The 21,303-nt window shown below is 30.1% G+C and overlaps 1 protein-coding gene across 1 annotated transcript in view; it reads right to left on the bottom strand.

The window, feature by feature from the left end:
* Window positions 1-21,303, bottom strand: part of LOC106689191 (spire type actin nucleation factor) — a gene marked incomplete at its 3' end in the record, with an annotated part of 233,316 nt that overhangs the window by 195,794 nt on the left and 16,219 nt on the right. The window contains 1 exon segment of the mRNA XM_067051884.1: window positions 3,688-3,808. Within this exon segment, the coding sequence (XP_066907985.1) occupies window positions 3,688-3,808 (121 nt within the window).

Genomic DNA, 21,303 nt, shown 5'->3' with positions numbered 1-21,303 from the left:
ATTTTTTTAAACAAAATAATAAGTGAAAAATAAAATTTATTCAATTGTAGAAAGATAGTCCGGGTAGTGGTCATAAAGGTATTAAATTAGTAAAAAAAAAAATATTTATTGTTAACCAACGCTTCGCCCCACTTTGCAGGTCTTCGTCACGGCTAAAAAAAAATAAATATAAAAACATCATAGAATTGACAGAACATTAAAATAAAAAACATTTCAAAAAACTGTTATATTCATAAATTATGTCAAAAAGAAATAATAATATAAGGAAAATTTATTCAAATGTTATAAATAATTCTAAAAACAGATATGAGATTTTCTATAAAAGCTATTAAAATTTTTAAAAAATACGACAATAGATAATTATCCTTGACATTTACAATCTGTACCTAATATCAGTTATTTAATTTATTTTAACAGTAATATATGCCTAGTAATTTGTTTTACGACATAAAGAATGATATAATTAGGATTTTTCTAATGAACACAGTTTTTGCCAATTGCACGGAATTTAGTCAGGAATAGGCGAAAAGGGAAAAAACTGCAAAATAATAAACTCTTATTATTTTAATGTGGTAGTAAGTTTTACATTATAATAATCCTTAATCCGTATAGTGTTAGTATTTTTGAGATAAATAAAAGGCATAAAATATTAAATGGGAGGGCTTCTAGTGGCTTTCTGATGATGCTCCTGAATCTATTTTTGTTTTTTCTACAAACGGAAATACATATGATATAATAATAGTTATTCTATCTTGTATGTGGTTTTATAGAATTATTTTATTTAATAATTAATAATTATTATTAAAGTAAAAAAAAATCTCTAGTCACACACATTATTCCCTGGAGTATTTAATAATCAGTTGATAAAATTAGCGTTTTTCATTAAAGCATATGGCAGCGAGATCACCACAGATACAGAATGATCTTAAACATGAACCATCTAAATCATTCTACTATCTCTCTCTAATAAGCACAGGAAATAATAATATTGAAAATAAATTAATTAATTCATAATGTATTTAATTTCAATATTTGTTTCATTCCTAAAAAAAAATTTGTGTTTAATACAAATGGTAAGTAATATACCTAACCTACATATACATACAACAGATGCATTAGTTAATTCGAAATGTACATTGTATTTGTGCATCTCTAATCTAAGTACTTTCAAAACAATCAGTACGCTGAAACTCTCTCCACCATTTTGACTCTACAACTGACCAGACGGTTACCTTTATCAGAATAACGGACAACCCCAATCACGGGTACCGAAAGTCCAAGAAAAATCAATATTAAAGTTGGCTCTTCGGCAGACCTCAAAGAGGTTAGAAATGAAGAAACGTTCCAATCGGAGTGATTATCGATTAGAGGCGCACGAATAACTGCTAGAACAATCCAATAAAAAGAACAAAAAAGATAAAACACAAGAGAAATAACAAGAAAACGAAAGGCCATCCAACCCGCAGGGGCTCCTTGGCGGTAAAGATAAGGTGACATTTTGTTTTCTATATCTCAACATTTTGAGGATGGGCAAAAGGATAATAGAATAAAAAAAGGAAAAAAAAATCAGTTGATCAATTACAGACGTATCTTATGAGAGCTTTGATGTTTTGTATTTTTAGTCGTTCTGATAATACTCATTTCCTTAAATGTTATCACTATTCACTGTTCAGCAGATGTAACGTACTTCCTTCTTTTTTTTTCAAAAAACATTGAACGGTTGTAAATTTTTAACAATAGGTTAATAACCTACCTCCATTAGGTTAATCTTTTTTTAAGACTGTCGATGCGAACCTTGTATTGTTTTCTGTAGTTCTAGTATTTCACATCCTAATGATAAATTGGCGAAAGTTATACTGTATAATATGAGTTTTTTTTTTTCTTTCTTGAGTTTTGGGTCAAATTCATACCTACATTTTAAAAAAAGACCAAGAATAAACATTAATGTAGTAAATAATACAAAACCTGCCAAACGCCTAGTTAATAATTACTAAAAAAAAAAAAATGCAAAAGATATGAAAAAAATTTATGATATAATAAAAATTTGTATTTGTATTAAAAGAAAGGAAATTGTTCTCACCAATGATATTCGCGTGATCCCTACAGTGCAAGAACCTAAGAGGAGAAAAAGTCAGTTATTTCACCGTAATTTTTAATTACTTTAATGAGAACTATGTATAGTTACTAGTGAAAATTGACGAGTCTTTCTGAAACAAAGGTTTTTATAAACCAAATTTATTGTTCGAACAACTATAAAAATCAATTTATTTTAGCAAGCATCATGAAAATTACTATTCCTACGAAGATAAAGGCCATAAACTACTTTTTAGTATATTTAACTGGCTTTAATTTGAGTGCTAAAGGACACATAGTCACATGGTTCCTGAGAAATAGATTTTTAATAATAAATTAACTAACTAATCTTTCAGTACATTTTTTAAGAACTGTTGCTTTTTAAAAAGTTATATCTCGAGTACTATTGGACGTAAATAGCTCTATTAAGGCTCATATTTTAGAAAATTTACTCTTCTTTAAATAATGAACTCTTAGATTTTTTAGTGTAGTTGGTAGTTTTTATGATATGGAGTTCCGAATGCAAAATTAATGTTTTTTAAGATTTTGAAACAGCCGCTATTTTGTATTCCCCCTACCTATACTTGACAGACATCAGTTTTGACTAGTAGCAGCAACTTAAAGCAACTATTATACATAGTTTTCATTAACGTAACAGAAAATTGGGGTGAAATAACTTCCTTTTTTTCATCCCGGCTCCTGTACTATTAGCGGTCGGTACGCGATTAAAAAAATACTTGAATTATTTTTAAAATCATGTCCAATTACCAATACCTGATCCAGCAACAAAATATGTATTTAAAAATAATAACGACCATCAGCAAAAATATAGTATAATAGATAAATAAATGTTGATACTTGCTTGCTGAAGGATCCAGGAATTTAAAATAAAACAGAATACGTGGCTCTCTTTTAAAACCGTGAGAACATAAGATTAAGCTATTGAATACAGCATAGCGGATGGGTGTGTATTCTATTACAATGACGTTAACATATAATTTATTCAAACCTTTCAAACCCATTGACCCCAATCTAAATTACTTTTCGCAACGCAATTCAATAATGAAAGCAATTGAATTTGAAAAAAAATTGACATTATTTGTAATTTATAACACCATTCTTAGAAACAAAAGTCTTATTTGTTTAATTTTTATGTATCTTACAGTTTTTTCAATCTAAAAATGTTTATGAATTGATCATTTTTATTTGGGTTTTTTTTTAATGACCAGAATATATTGCAATAAAAATATTCCATTAGTTTCAGAAAAATAAACGATATTATGAAGTGATTTATAGAATAAAACCTTAAAAAAAAAAAATTGGGTAATAAATAAATTTTATAGGGTACTAAGGATTTGAAATCCTTATTGATTCCAAAAAACTTTTTTTCACAATCTTCATAAATGGCCAATATATGGGCGTAAGAAACTCCAAATAGTCCGCTATCAAACTAACTGGCTAATGGTAAAGTTTAGTTTATAGTATCATTTCGGGGTGACTTACTTTTAAATTAGTTCTTAACTAATTCTGTTAATGGGAAAATTTTTAAATATAGTATAAATTAATACCGATAAAGTTTTATTAATATTATTTATAAAGTATTAAACAGCTTACCTCCTTGACCAATCATATTCTTGATCAGACGAGAGAGTTCGGGACTCAAATGCCTCTCTTCATCGTCTTCCATTCCATAATCCAAAGATTTGTAGATGACCAGACCCAACCCTGCGACAACCTAAAAAAAAAAATTATCAATGTTTATAGTTCTTTAATACTTAAGATACCTAATAAACAATACTGAAGGAGAAATAAGAATATTTATCAGATAAACAAGGTTTGTTCTATTTATTATTGAAATAAACTATATCTGCTTATAGCTTATCATCAGAAGAAGTTCTTAGAATTTGTGAATAAACATATGTGAAGTTGTGATACTAAATGTATATCTCATTCCCTATCAAGGGCGATTTAGCAAACAATTGAAATTATACAAATATATATATGTATTTAGGATTTATAAGTTATAGGATTAGTACAAATAAACAGATAACACTTCAGTCATGTTGTAAAAATAATACGAATATTAGAAGGTTGTTGGTATCAAAATTCTTGCTTTCCTTCATAATAAACAATTTTATTCCACTGGTGTTTGATATTTCAACATGAAAAGAAAAAATGACGTAAAACTTATGAAATTGATAAATCCATAATAGGAAATATATCAAGATAATCCCTAAAAGGCAGCTACTCCCCTCATTTCGAAATCAATCATAACAAAACAATATAATATAAATATATCATTGTAGGATATTTTCATACGATACAATCGAATTTTGTTTTAAATTATATAAATTAAGAGATAAAAAAAATCTGAAATAAAGGGTAAATTAAAAAGACAAAAAAATGGGTAAACAGAGATTATAGACTATCAGATACTAGATATAAAAATGTTACTAAATATTTAGTGAACTTGTTTCCGAATCATGTACCATCAGGATTGAAAAAAAATCCACATCAATACAGACCAGAGATAACGATTCCGTTAAACAGCCAATCACATAGCATACGTTTATAAATCATTTAAAAAACATAAATATCATTTACTGACGGAATACGGAAGTGACGATAGAAAAGCTGAGGGAAGATTACAATTGGCAAAGTACTCATTAACACGCGAAAAATTAAAAATATGTAATATGATTAAAAGAGACGCCATAAAGATTATAAACCTATTTATAATCCAGTCCTGTGGAACTAATACCTAATTTTTTTAAAAATTTTGTTCATTAATTATGAGAGATAGTTGACCGTGGATGACTTGTACAAGAAGATGGTTGGGGGTGCGGTCAAAATGAAACACAAATAAGTTGATGTAACTTATTTAATCGTGCCAACGTTTCGGCCAGAGTTTCTAGCCTTCATCAGGGCTAAGAACAGAACAAGATAACAATCAATGAATATAGAAAATAAAAAATAAAAAATAAAATATAAACAGAATGACATAAAGTGAATAATATTAGAGAATGGAATTAATAAAATGAAGTGATGGGAGAAGAGAAAAATAAAATGTATACATAGGTAATTGAACAAGTAGGTAAAATAACATAATTAAGGAAATAAAATAAAAATGAAGTTATATAATGCAAAGAAGTATGAATATATTAATTATTAATAATTTAAAAATTGAAATATGGAAAGAAAAAGAAAATATATGTAACCATAATAATTGATTAAAGTAAAGTTTAACAAAAGAAATGAATAGAAAAATAAATTATTTTGAAAACAACAATAATAATATATGGTGAACATAACAAATAACTTGGATAAGGAAAATGAGAAAAGAAGAGGTGGTGAAATAAAGATAGGGAAAAAAAAGTGAATAAAACGAATCTGTTCATTAATGTTTTTTGGAGAACTTATCACGAATTTCAACTTAGTGACCAAGACCTTTCACCAGAATTTTTTTTTTAAATAACGCATTTTTATAAAACATCAACATCTAGCGAGGTTAAATTCTCTTGCCAAAACTGAAACAGAAGGACTAAGAAACTAGACAGTGGCGGTATGGGACCGGAATATCTGATGAAAACTTAAGGAGGAGGCCAAGACCCAAGTTTATAATATTTTTATCGGGGAAATTTTTCACGAGTAGCTACTGCCTGCTTAAATTGGTTTCAATCAAATGAAGGATCTCAGAAGAAACTTTTGAAAACCTCCAAAATGAAAAATTCTAAATAAAATGAGAAGATCTATTTTATTTTATGATTTTGAATAGAAACAATCCCATTTTCGGTTATCTTATTTTAATTAAGTTAAAATCCAATTCATAGCTTCAGGAATTGTCTTTTTCCAGCCATTCTCCTCTCACCAAATTGTAAATATCGAAATATTTTTAGAGGTCTCTCAGTACTGGTTGAGATAATGCAAATCTTGCTCCATCCCGTTAACATTTTGAAGTCATATTATTATTAATTTTCAATTATACAACTAAATTTTATTATAATAAAGATTTAAATTTTCAGGGATTTATAAAAGAATGATCGCTTCGTAATGTTGATACCGCTACCACAGTTGTTGGCAATTAAAACCAGTTTGGATAAGGATTAGTGTGATTTCTGCTTGTAAGTAGTCCTGGCCCTTGCGAATCCTTTTCAATAGAAAAATCCTTACAAACATGACTTCTAAAGAGAATAGATAAGACTCAGTGATCAAAATCCAAAATTATAAAAATACTTGTAGTGGCAAAGATGCAGTCACGCATTTGGCCACTCAAGATGTATCCTATTATGCATCTGTAATTGATATTGAGCCAATCAAATTATAATTATTTTTAAAAATTGCTTACTTACTTTTGGGCTCGGTGGAATGCAGACTCTACCTACTGATTTCAGCTCTAGCTAATATAAGTGTTACTCGTGTTTAACATAACATCACAGCCTACGCTGTAGTAGACATCTATTGTGTTCAGGACTATTAATGTTATAATCGGGATCATCTGCATACTCCAGTGTGTCTTGGACAAGAAGCTGATGGAAGGAAAGCCGAACGGACCGTCCCACGGGTGTCGTTAACAGACCGCAATGACAGGTTGGAGCCGAATGCTTTTCAAATTGGCCAATTGCACAACCGTTGGCTCTTCTTTCTCACACCATATGTTTCTATAAGAGCCCATTAGTTGATCAACTAAAATCCGAGAGTATATGAGCTAGTTTCTGATCTAATCATAGAACTATCGCAAACAAATAATTGTTAGAAAAATATCTACTGTATAATTTCCACATTACAGCTGAATGACAGAAAGAAAATTTTCATTCATACTATCAAAATATTTTCTTCCATCCTTATCAAGCACCCGAAGACGCCCGCCTGCCTCCTACCATCCCAATTGAGAGGTAAGTCGGTTAATCGCAGGTTCACGAGCTTCGTGACTGGGTCACCAAGATCGATCAGCTAACTACGAGTGCTATATCACGAAGGCATGGCTAAATTCATTTTGTTTTTATTTTATTTTAACAAATAGGTCAAACATGGGAAGGAGCACATTTAGAAAGAACAATAAACCCCTGTCTTGTTGTAAGGGTCATGAATTTAGTTCCCAAGTGCTTTTATATTTTTGAAATGAAAAATAAGTTTATTATTTTGGGACTTAGGGGGGGAAAGGGAATTTATGGCCTTTAGAATAATTACAAAGGCAATTTTAATTTTATAATAACATTTAATGGCCATAAAAGTGTGGCCACACTTAATTATAACTTATATACAGAGGAAAAAAATAGATTAATTAAAAAACTAATAGACTAAATAAAAAAAAAAAAAAACGAAAATTTAATTAGAAAATATCTGTACTATTATAATAATGGACCAGATTGGTGAAGCCGAAGGTAGTTAAACATAAGAGATTTAAATATATTACTTTTATATATATATTTTTTTAATCACGTAGAATGCATTACATAAAATTATTAACTAACAATGTGGTAAATATAATAATATAATAACACGTCATTTTATCTTCTAAAACTAACTAAAAATCATTTGGAGCTAATAACAAAGGCATAAGGAATAAAAGTGGTTTATTTGTAATTCCATAATAAAATTGATTTATGTCAGGCGAGAAGAGACCTTTTGATCCATATAAGGTGTCATTTGTTCAACTTACAATACTATAATGCTATTATATATTTTAAAAACTATTAGGTTTGGCAAAACAAATCATAGGGGGGATTCCTATATGTTGTTAAGGGAAACACAGTTAAGAAACTTGAGGGAAAAAGTGTCTTGAGAAACAGTAAACTGCGATTACTACTTTCTAAATAACAGGTATTAAATCTGGGAACCCCTAAATGGGATAATAAAATAAACTAATGAAAAAAAATACTAATACCTTAAATGAGGTAAAAAAAAAGTCCACACCTCATATTCCCTTGTTAATGAAAGGATTAGAAATAAAGAAGAAGTAAATAAATTATTTTCTTCAAATAAATGTCTTTATGTTCTTCAAATACTCGACTATTATTTATGATATGAGATAACCCATGGTAAATAACATTAAATAATAATAGGGTTACATCTTTTTATTGAAAGACAGAAACGCGCACTCACGCAGGTACGTTTAGGTCCATGGCTTAATGACCACGGAGACGATTAGGGAATAAAAACTGGAATGAGAATCCATGTCTAATTCGAACTACATCGGCTCCTCACAGTTCTTTCAGTGTATACTTCCCTACAAAGTCCATGGTAATATCGTTCACATAATAAAAAACCGTATATATCTGTAATAAAAAGATACATATAAATAAAAAGGTTTACAAGATCTGACAAAACAGAATTTCTTGGACGTTAACCCTAGATTCAGCATAGAATATCTTTCTTTTTTTTTCATCCCTGTTTTGTAGCTTTCTTAATACACAAAATATCAACTAAACAATTTAGAATTTATCTAAAAAATTCTAGACGGTTCGGTATTCTAAGCTAAAAATCAACAACAACTTTTAATAAACTCTAATTTAAAACAAAAACACACACACATATTTTCGATCTTAGGAATCAGTCAATAAGACAACTATACTGAGGTGACGTTTCGCAATCTTAATGACACAAAAAGTCACACCTTAAAATAAATTTTTAAAAAAGCAGTTTTTTAAAACAAAGAATTTCTTCAACTAATTATTAAAAAACTATAATTTTAAATTTTTTATATTTCACTATATGGAAATCGGGTTATCAACAAAACAGCAGATGTAGATTAATAGGCATTAATTATAAATTATACTCAGTATATTGCAGTTGTTTAATATGTAGTTTGTTCTTAGAATTATTAGAAATTCTTTGCCATAAATATTTTTTCCTTGTATGCCCTACTATGCAAAGAATACATTTACCAAAAGTCGCCTCAATATATTGATCTTATTGACTCATCCTCAAGATCCATAATTAACCCCATAAGTAGTATTAACTCACAATATAGTGCAGATAAGGATAGGAACAACAGACATGAGCTATAACGATTAATTATGAATACTAGGATTAGAAAAACTTTTGTAAACTACTAAACTAGTATCTAAAACGGATTTTAAAAAGCTAACGCCACTCTAACTTTAAAAAGTGTATTCGCGTATATATATTTGTATCCATAGAAATTTCGATTAATTTACACATTTTTTGATTCAATAAATGAATTTTTGCACGAATACGGCAAAGCCTTGGCAAACCAAAGGAAAACAATGTGTTTAAGGGTGTTACATAACCTTCTCATTAGTAAATGTGTAACAATGTTTAAGCAAAGCGATTTTCAAGTTTGACAGCGCTGATAATTCAATGTAATCACATGATACTTTTGTAACAACTTGATCTTAAAATACTGAGATTAGGTCAGTTAAATTTGTCCTTCGGTTTTTTTTTCTGCTCCGTTCTGAGCGAAACCTATTTTGAAATTCGTGTCTTAAGTTACTCAGCAATATCCTGTGAGCATTTTCAAACAATTTAAGCTCGAAATACTAAAATAATATTTTATTATATTCAGTAACCTTCTTAAAAAGTTGAGTTTTCCTAGTGGCAGTTTAGCGAATAAAAGATGTGTTCCAACAACCACTTTTGACTATACAGAGCATGGGAGGGCGTGCAGATGGTTAACCTTAGGCAAAGCATGGTTAACCTTAGTACAGGTTTTGGGAGGACGAACGAGTATTACGCATGCTCCGTATAGTTCTAGACTGTCAGAAATGGTTGTTAGAATAGGCCTATAGTCTGCACACCATAACCGTCCGGTAACCTACCACTATTATACCACAGTGTAGCTAGTGAGTATAGCTTACTCGTTTGGATGATCACTTTTTTATTTCTCCTACACGGTCAATGTTGAATTTCGTCATTATATTGATTGTCTGGGGAGTATAATAGCAATAATATAAAAAGATCTGTAAGTACCGCATACAACATTAGGGGTATTCATGATCTATAGTTTAACATGTTAAAGCGTGTTAAATGGAAAAACTCATATTAAATGGAGAAATATTTCCTTCTTTTACCATGCTAAAACGATATAATATATAACATGGTTGAGAGTCTGTTATCAGGTGTGTTAAATGTGGAATGACGACGCAACAGACCAGCTGAGCTCGTCACAGTTTTGTTAGTTGTTGTGTTAGGTTACTTGCTCGTAGTTGGTGGTTTGGATGTGTTATTATTTCGGATGTTTTAACTAGTACAGCAATGAATTACAATAATAATAATGAAATGATATTAGCCAATTAGCTCATATTCACTCTCTTTCTAACAAGTTAGAAAGAGAATGAAATGATATTAGCCTATTAGCTCATATTCATTCTCTTTCTAACAAGTTAGAAGATCAACAAAGCATTCAGTGGACAAACATTCACACAAATTCCACTTTTCACCGATTTTAAGCATGTTGTAATAAAACATTTTAAATTTAACACAACATCATGAATACCCCTATTATCAACTCTAGGCTCGTCTATAGTAAGTTTCAACAAATAATGATGATTGGTGAGTGTTAATAATGAATTTTAATATTAAAATAAATGAACACCAAAGTTATGCTACTCCATAGTAATATTGAATATGCTCAACTAACACTTTAGAAGGCACTGTAGGAAGTTTATCCCTTTAACATGTATAATTGACAGTTTTATTGTTAGTAAGTTATGCTTGCTCAAGAAATACAGTAAACTTAAAAGATCATACTCGATCTTTGTCAGAGGGAATTGGGCATTATAGGGAAAGATCATTCAGACAAAATATAAACAAATCGAATAAAAAGAAAAATATCTTTAATTTTCAATAGCAACGTGACTCAGGATGTTACAGATATTCAATTAGAAATATAAACATAAAAATTACACTAGGGGTCACAAGTGGTTGTTCCAAAATAACAAATCGTTCAATGAATAAGAATGGACTTCCTTTATTAACTATGTCATCAAATTTCAAACAGACATTCGTAAAATAGACCAGTAACATAACCTAACAACATGGAGTTTTTAGTTCTGAAATGGTAGATATTATCGGAGACGTTGGGATATCCCCAGTAGTGATACTCCTTTCTATACGATACTTTAACTGAAATATCGATACCCGATGTACATTAATCCATATTCCAGTCAAAGCCAATCGTTCTAAAATATAAAATGACTATCTGTGAAAATGAAAAAAAAAATTGCCTAATTAAAAAAAACTAACGAATTGGCTCTATGGTATACTCCTGTTTCTTAGAAGAGAAAGGATATTATTGCGTATGTAACTGCTAATTTCACCACACACAAAGCCCTTTCATAAATATAGTGTATTAATGAGTTTTCAGAAGAATTTCGAATACTTTACAAAATTTTATTATTTTTTATAGACATTAATATCAATCCATTAATATGTTTAAGGAGATATGCATTATCAACCCGTCTCATAGTAGAAATAGGAGTATAATATAGTTATTTCTGTATTTTTTTTAATTAAATAATTATTTATTTTTATTTTGGTCAGTATCCATTATTTCATAGTAATGAATTTTCCTTGATCACTTGTCAGTTTTTCTTATTTTACTAGTATATTTTAATCAGTTATAATTTTTCATCAATTGCTCAGCTAACTGTCAACTTATGTAGTTAACAGGGCTTCTTGCGAATTCTTTCAACTATTATGCACATTTTTTATTTACGATATTCATGAAAGTTTAATAAGCAAGTGTGCGTATGATAACTTAATGTTAACAAAATTCTGGTGAAAGTCATGAGAAAGAGATGCGAATGTACTTGTAATACTGCAAGGTTTTGCTGCTGAGTGCATTCACACGTTCTACTAACCTCACACAAAAAAAAAAATGTATATTAGAAAATTTAGAATGTACTATAGTGGTTTATTGTTCTCCCAGTTCTGTGTCCCTTTTCCTTTCTCGCTGTTAATTTTAAGCCTAAACATTATCTTGCTAATGGTGATTCCTGTGTAGAACTAAGAAAGGTACAGTAAGAGAATTTTTTTAATTTCCAAATACTAACTTTTTGAGTTTTTCTAGAGGGGTTATCATTTTCAAATGGGCCGCCCATAGCTCAGTGGTTAAGACAAAGTCTTACCAATTTGATGTCTATTGGCGGTGCCGATTCGAATCCGGCCTGGGACGTCGACTTTTTTCATTGAGTGGCGGTCCCACAAAATGAAGAACTTTGACCCCCAACCATGGTTAGGCAGTAAAGAAAAAAGGCAGAAAAAAAAAAAAACATTTTCAATATAATTAATTACAATCGACTTTAAGTAACTATAATAAATGGAGTGTAAAGATTGACTATAACGGTCGGTGCGGGAGCTCAGCATGCAGTTGTCCGCTAGTGCTCTCTTGTAGCCATTGTTTCCTCGTGTGAGTTTTTCGGCTACCGTTGGGGGGCCCAGTTACCTTACACCCGCTACGGGCTCATTTTAATTGTAATTAATTTCAATATTGAGATGATACCTCAATTAACATTCTGGTAACTAGGCCTACCCCGAGGAAAGGCCCACGGCCCCTGGAAGACATAAGAAATAAATATCTTTTGAATAGGATGAAAAGGCACCGTTAACAGCGTCACTCTTTATATATAGTGTATTGTGTCGTTTAAGGCATTTCTTTTTACTTTATTTTTTTAGAGCCTTATTGAAGTCTTGTTAAGATCAAAAGACGGTGTTTTTTTTCCTTTATTTTTTTGTACACATTAATCCTGATAATAAACTCTTAAGAAGGCTGAATTAGATGTCAATCCGGTAGAAGCGTGTTGTAAGGATTTTTCAGTTAACCAGAACCTCAAGAGTCATTTTCCTTCTTCAATACCCTTCTTGACGAATTTCCTTTTTAATCAGGTCAGACCACTGGACTATTTTAGTATAAAACAAGATTCTTAAAACTGACTAAATTAAATGTCACGCTTAAATTATAAGTTGAGAAAAGTAGCTGTTGAATCAGGCATAGTCCAATCACATACAAACACGTTAATTATTATTCATAGATTAAATTCAATACCATATTCAGTTATGAAAAATGTCATTTAACATTAACATCGTTCAGGATTAATTAGCAAATTTAATAACTTAAAAACCAATCATATTTATCCAATTGAAAGTTATCAATTTTCCAATAATCCTCGAAAAATCTGCTTTTCCCTTAAATTAATCAATTTAATTAAAGAAAAATGTGTGAGCTCAACTCTATTGATACATGTCAACACACGAAAAATAATAGAGTATTAATAAGAACGAAATCAACGTTTTGAGCTCTATTTATCGGTATGAATGTGTAATTTCAAGAAAACATGGTCACTTAAAAACATTAGTTTTAAAAAATATTAAGTAATTATTTATTTGAAGATCGGTGGTTTTAAGTTTTGTAAGAAAATACTGTTTTTTGAACAACGGTTTTACAAGGTGGTAATTTGTTCAAGATCCCACTCAATCACCAGGACATTTCCCGAATTAACGGGCCGTAATTCACAGAAGCCGGGTGGACCTCAGGAGGACTCCTTAACCCAAAGAGTTGACTCAAGACACAGTAACAGAATAAATAATGATCAGTCACTGCTAGATTCTAACTCTACCTCGCTCGTATTATTATTTTTTATATATACCTACTATTTATTTTTATTTTTAATTCATCCTAAAATATTGCATAAAAGGTTTTTTAAAAACAGCATTACTAATTACAAATAATAAAATTACAAGCCAATCACAACAGAATATTCTGACCACGTAACACCGAAAAATTTTACTAAACTGATTATAAATCTTATAATTTTATTTCAGCAATTGAACTGAAATGATGTTTTTTTTTCGATTTCTTGAACATAGTTGAGGACACTGCCGTGTTAGTTACAAAATTATTCATACACTTAGTAATAGATGAGATTTACAGATCTTCTGGTATGACAGACCGTGGCGTCCCAAGGCTACGTGCGAAGAGCCAAGGAAATACATCGCGCGTCTCTTGACGAGATTTTCATAGGGGATGTCAGTCACTTCCACGCCTACTTTTTTGTGAGTGCCACCCATTGTCTAACGAGCCTCACATACGCCCGGGAGGGGGGGGGGTACTGCGAGTGAGTATTGTGTTATTACTTGCTTGAAAAAATCCCGGTTATGGCCGGGCTCGAACTAGCAACCTTTGGGTTGGTAGGCAGACGCGTTACCGCGCTGCCACCGTCGCCCCGAGATTTACACATATTTAAACGAAATATGATACAATATTTTTCATACACAAATAAAACGATGGATGGCTACAGGTAAAATACATACATAGTTACAGAAAACCAACCACACAACCTCAATGCAGGCAAACATTTCATAGGACAGTGGACAACTTCTTAGCAGCAGGAGAGTTCGTGACTGTAAAACTCTTGCGATAAATCTACAACAGTACCGGGGTCAATTAATTCCATAAGCAGAACGGCACTGCAGTCAAGTAGGACTTGTAAGCAGTACCAAGAACCACGAGCCATGAACTAACTTGCAAAGAATATTTGTACATTAAGTTTTTATTTAATTAATGAATATCATAAATTCATTATTTATATAATGCTTAATAATTATATAATACTTACCTTGATCCCAGTGGGAAGGTAATATTATCTCACATATGTATATCTTTTTTGTATAATTTAATACAGTATTAGAAACACGTATTAATTTATTATTGATTCATAACATATTGAACTACTTTAACCATTATCGTATAATTCATTGCACTGATTAGAAACATGCTGAGTTTAATTACAATATAATTAATAACTTTAACCATGGTCGTATAATTTAATTCATAGATTAGAACAACATAGTAAGTTGATTAAAAAAAAAAAGAAGATTAAATCTGTACTGTTACAGCCCATGAGAGGTCAGGGATACAGTACTTTGTAAGGAAATACTGTCACTAGACCAACGGTTGTGTAAGGAGGTGATGTGGTCAGAATTTTACCCAATTCAAGGTACCCACTATTAATGAGGCTGAGTGAACCCAGGAGGGCTCCCAAACACACAGGGCTGAATCACGACCACAGGGAAACAAATAATAATTATCTGCCATAACCGGTTTCGAACCCTGGTCCTTGGAATTAGTAGCACAATTCGATACCGTTACGTTACTCACTTCCACTAGTTAATTATTATTGATTCATAATGTATTGAATAACCTTAACCTTGGGTGTGTAATTTATTCGATTGATTAGAAAACATATTAAGTTAATTATTATAAAGAATTAATGTATAATTACAAATTATGTAACCCTGACAATATGAGTTCGAACTCGTACTCAATCTAAACATTAAAAACATCAACCTTTAGTCGACAATCGGATTTAGGTTTCTGATATTTTTATTTTATTTATTTATTTTTTTTTTTTTTTGCAAACTAGGACACGTTAAAATCAAAAAGCCATGTTCTAAAGCATATATACATATATACGCCAAAATACGTGCTAAACATAACAGCGCATTTATGATCGACCGTTTGAATATTAAACTTAATTAACCTTTTGACCTCTACATATGAAAATATATTCGTAGAGTTATACGTTTCCTGCAAACGGGGTTCAAGGACAGCGATATATCTGCCTTAATATCTTAAATTACTTTCTTAGCTTCCGGTAACAGAGAGTTCAGTATGCCCTTGTGGAAGGTAACCATTCCATAACCGAAGCCACCAGATTAACCCGACAACCTCGTAGCCTACATGGAGAGGCCAACTAGAGGGAGTAACTTACAAACTGGTTTAAAAAACCATTTATAACCTAATGGTAATTAAAAATGGTTTGTTATATGGTGGTGTATTTTATATTGTTGATAATTTTATAGAGAAAAATAAATGTTAATGTTTTTAAATTTTAAATAAATAGGTTTTGAAATTAGAATAAAGAAAATGACCTGGGCAGAATAGCCTGCAATAGAAATTGTGAATTAATGTGAGGATGAGTTTTGTATTGAAGATGTCCTTGAAGATGGCTGGAATGCCCGAAACGTTGGACTAGTGAGAAATAAAGTGTTGAGACAGAATTGGATACAATTTTTGGTTTTATTTAATAAATCAATAATAATATTTAGTTAAAATTAAATATTCACGTACACTATTTTATGCTTTAATTATATAAATTTTTATTACTCTTTTATTCAGTTAAATACATTGATATGCTTCTAGGTACGCAATTGTTTCGAAAACTTAATTTTCCATATATAAAGCAACTCTTAAATTATTATTATTAAATTATAATAATCATATTTCTTTTGGATTATAAAACTTTATAGTTTATTTCTTTAATTCTGTTATTCTACTAATATTTTTGATAACTTACATATACATTTTATTTCCCACTTTTCAGTTAACATAATTTTCAATATGTGCATACATTTACTACTATCTATAGATATAGCAAATGATATTTCAATTTCATTATTTTTGCTTGTTAGGATATTTAAATACAATTTAAAACAGTCATTTAAAAAAAGGGAATTAATTCACTTGCTGATAATGTTTAATTACCGTCATAACCTCCTGATGGAAAAATTCAGAATTTCAATAACTTATAACACTCCTAGGTTACTCCTGTACTTTCATCTTCATGAATCTACAGCGCAAATATTTGCTAATACTGATCTTATTTAGATAAGTTATATGTTGGAGAGAGTTTCATTATATTTTAAATGAATGTCTATAATTTTCCACAAGTTTTCGAGTTGTTAAAAAAAAAAACTAATTTTGTTTAGGTATTGAAATATTTTAATGCATTTATAAATAAGTCAGAATTTTTTGTAACCTGACCTTATTGCACATCCATAGTATAAGGGTAACCATAAATAATGACAACTTTTGAGGCATTATCGTTTATTAAATAAACTAAACAATAAGTCAATACGTGAGATGTTACAAGATATGTATTGAAGTTGGTTAAAGAAAACTTAATTAAAATTTTAATAAAAAGTTTATATTGAGTTAAATTAAGTATCCCACTAAAATCTAGAAAAATTCATTTGCAAGAGATGTATGAAGATTGTTTCAAAAACAGAACCCTAGATAAGAAACTTTCGTTTAACCAGCTGCTGATGCTAGCGTGACCAAGTGGAGTGGAGTCAACCAAGATGCCTTTCCCTTTTTTTTCATTATTAGAAAAAAAGTTACTTAAAATTTCTAGCCTTTTACTTTCCAGTTTTTATTTTGAAACCTACCAGCGGCAAGAAAAAGTACATTGCAATATATCTAAATATTGATAAAAATGAAACATGTACAACATGAACATGTATATATATAGTTTATTTTACCAAATGAAAATTATTGGAAATATTCTAAATATATATTACAAGACACAACTTCATAAAAATGTTGGTTGGTTGCTTATTCCCTATGCGGGTCAATTTAATATACATCAGTAACTTAAGACATAGCATGATTAATTGAAAAGGATATGCAATTTTTCAAGTAATAAAATACATGAAATATATTTCTGGTCACAAGGAACTCAAAAATATATAGTAGCATACCACCAATAACAACAGGTGATGTAGTGACATTATACATTCTTATTAAATATGCACGTGTCAAATCACCGTGTAATACACCTGAAGACACATAAGCGAATTCCTCAGCGTTTCGTGGTTGGAATTTACGGTACGGTACTTAAGCGGCGGTCCATGGCGTACATTAGGACCTCATATTATCTAAATTTTATTACTGTTATAAAATATGTTTCTGCACTTCTATTAAACTCTTGGACGAGCTTTTAATATAAAATTATACAAAAGGAAATGGAAGTAACACGTTAAAATTATTTTAACAGTTAATAATAGGATAAAGAAACAATGAAAATAAATAATTAAAAAAAATCCGTTGTATCAGTTTCAAGATAAAATGCCTAAAACACATATTTAGTCCGTTCAAACTGCTTAGACTTATTTTTGGGCAATTAGGTAGCCTTCTTAATCAAATTCTTATTTTATTAATTTTATATTAATAAGTTAGTTTTTCCATTTATTTCAGTTTTCTACAAACATTGTACCCAAAACATATTTGTCTATTAATTTAATTTTAAATTTTAAATGTCTAATAGAAATCACACAAAAAAAGGATAAAATAATAAATGAAAAGGGTATGGGCATAATTATCTATTACACAAAATTAATAGTAAAGCAGAAAAAAATTATGACATTTTTTAGAACTTTAAATTTAACCTTTGTAACTTTCTTTAGAATAGGAGCCTGCAGATGGACAGAAAGTCTGAAATGTTGAAAATACTATCTTATTATTGTAAAATTAATAAAATAAAAACATAAGTAAGAAGGCTGTATTTGCCCAGAAAGAAAAAAAAAAGAGAAAATGTCATTAAATACTTTTGCCTAACAATTTACATAATTATTAGACTCTAATTAATAATAAATTGTTGTCTGGATAATATATATAATCTTTTCAATAAAGTAAAGAAAAGAAGCTAAGTACCTACAATTAACACGTTCATCCTCATATGTCATAAGGAAAATGAGAGATGCTGAAAAAGAAACTTGTTATTGTAGATAGGAAAAAAATGAGAAACCAAAAAGTGGTAAGTTCTTATCATAATGCACGATAACAGAAATTAATTTAGCAGGTCCTTTAAAACTACACAATTTTAGGTTTTAATTATTATATATTTTTTCCATATTTCAATACTGAATATTTCTGAAATGACTTGGGACACAGCAGTCAATAGTGCAAGCATTTTAAATTATACATAGATTTTCTGTAATAAAAGAGATCTTTAAAAAAGAAATATTCTTCCTTGGATGAAATCATAAAATTAAGGGACGTCAAAATCAATTAATAAAAAACCTATAAGAACAATTTGAACGAAGAACATCGGACACGTTATGAATTAAGTGCTCATAAATTGGAATTTTTCACCGCGGAGAAAGTTTCCGTAGTTTTTATGCATACGCAGAGAGCTAAGCAGGTCAATTTACGGCGTTTACGTATGGTATTTAAAAAAATATAGTTCATTGTAAAAGCTATAAGAAGGGATGTTGTGAGAGAGGGAAAAATCTTAAATTTCTCAATTTTGACCGATTACACCAACTTATCGGAGGTCTTGGGAATATTCCGTGAATTTATTCTTTTTCGGAGTATTTTTGGAAAATAGACCTCTCAAAATAGCGTTTAAAGGCAATTTTGAGTTCAATGACCTATATGAGTTATATTTTATCAGAATTTTCGCAGTATGAAGTAAGTTCACCTTCTCTCTTTCTTACTTCCCCTATAATTATCTTATTATATCCGTTGCGGTTTATTATGAATTTAATTGCTCTACTTACAACTGTACATTTCTTGAATTTTCTTAAACCGATTAAATCTTTCAGTGCATTAATTTAAAGTAGTATAAAAATTACGACATACATGATTAACTAATTAATTAGTACATACAAGACAGCAAAAAATATTTAGAGTAATAACCAAAATAGGTTTCTATCATCTACTTTTTTCATTAGACTTCCTGGTCGCATTTCTGTTCGTGCGGGTGCTCGGAGTCGGGGAGGTACAGTAGACACCCGAGGGTGGTCTCCGTCAAAAGAAAACGACTGATGTGTTTCGATCCGCCTTTATTCCCACGTTTCGGTCACACTTTAGAGGACTTCTTTTGGCGATAACAGTTCCTGAGTGCACCAAGCTCGACGTTGTCCGAGTAAGGCGCAGGTCTAGTGCAACGCTAACCTCAAATTGGCCAATTGAGCAAATCGTTAAATCAACTTTTATGAAATTCTAGGAGTACATAAAGGACGGAAGGAAAGTATATTTATAAGTAAATTTTAAATTGTGAAACGTGAATTTCTGATGTAAAATTCGAAGGGTTAATATTTAATACAATATAAAAAAATTTATAATTTATATTTGGTGGTTCTCAGGCCGAATAATTTCGTAGGATAATTAATAAAAATAAAAAATAATAAAAAAAATCTTCAAATCGTAAATAAGGTTCCATTAATTTTTTTTTTCTCGAAAAAAAAATAATATAAAGAGGAGGAAATGTATTTTTTTTTTACATTTTTAATGCTTGTGGCTAAAATAAATAATTTTTTTTTTTTGTTTTTCACAACTGGATTCTTTCAAAAAGTTTTTTAAACATAAATATCAAAAAAGATCCAGTACCACTAAAACGCATGAAGGGCCAGAGATTCAGTACTTAGTAAGGAAACACTATTTCTTGAACAACGGTTGTGCATGAAAGTAGATTTGTTTAAGATCATGCTCAACCACCATGCTTTTCCCTAATTAACGGGAGCCACTTTAGGTTGGGTGTACCCAAGGAGTGTTCCCGAGCCCACAGAGTTGGCTGCAATAACAAAATAAATAATTAACTGCCACACCCGGAATCTAACCCGACTTCGACAGTTAGGAGCACAGCACCTTACTCACTAGGCTACCCACTTCCCTAAATAAAAAAAGTAAATTTTAAAATATTATAATGAAGCTTACGAATGAAACTAATAACATCATATATTTTCAATTAAAATGTTTGATATAAATCGCATTTTCCGTTGAATTAATGTAAATATTTATCGACCAGCTAAAGAAATGTTTGTTAAAATTAAATTTTATGGTATAAGTTTTTATTAAAACACGCATGTATATATAATAAAATTTTGTGTTTTTAAAAAAAAAGTATTACTTGTTAAATAAACATAAAAATGAAATTGCTAAATCGTTTCTATTACGTTGAGAATACTCAATACTCAAATATCTTTAGAAAATGCATCGATCTGATTTTCTAATAAGGATATGCTTCTTGTGCTGATATTTCAGTGTTAAGTAGCTCCTGATCTTAAAATTTTTTTTTAGACTTATTCTTAATTTTATAATCTGTTGGGTAAAAATAAATATACCTTTTTATAGTTCAAGTCAATAGAATCTATCGAGACAGAAAAGTATTGTACACAAAAAAAATTATAGTAGATATGGTATAATAGCTGAAAAGGCAGGCGGGCGGTGAACAAGATAGTGGAATACTGGCACAGATTCCTGTCCAGTATATCTCTCCAGTCTGCCGTTACATCTAGCCCCAGGGGTCTGCCTTGTTTAGCCTTCGTCATGTATAGCAACTTCGTCTCCAATATCCTTTATTATAATTGAAAAATGGGGACAGTAAACAGGACATCTACCATTCCTCAACTTTGTAATTAAACCAATGTTCCAAGTTAGGAATATAAGATATCTGCAACGTCCTTTATTGATGTTTTGAACAACTTTAA

This window comes from Halyomorpha halys, unplaced genomic scaffold (assembly GCF_000696795.3).
Source record: "Halyomorpha halys isolate HHAL.00 unplaced genomic scaffold, Hhal_1.1 Scaffold1295.1, whole genome shotgun sequence".
NCBI classification, from domain to species: Eukaryota; Metazoa; Arthropoda; class Insecta; order Hemiptera; family Pentatomidae; genus Halyomorpha; species Halyomorpha halys.
Note: the sequence above shows the minus strand (reverse complement) of the source record. Positions and strands in the feature narration are given on the sequence as shown.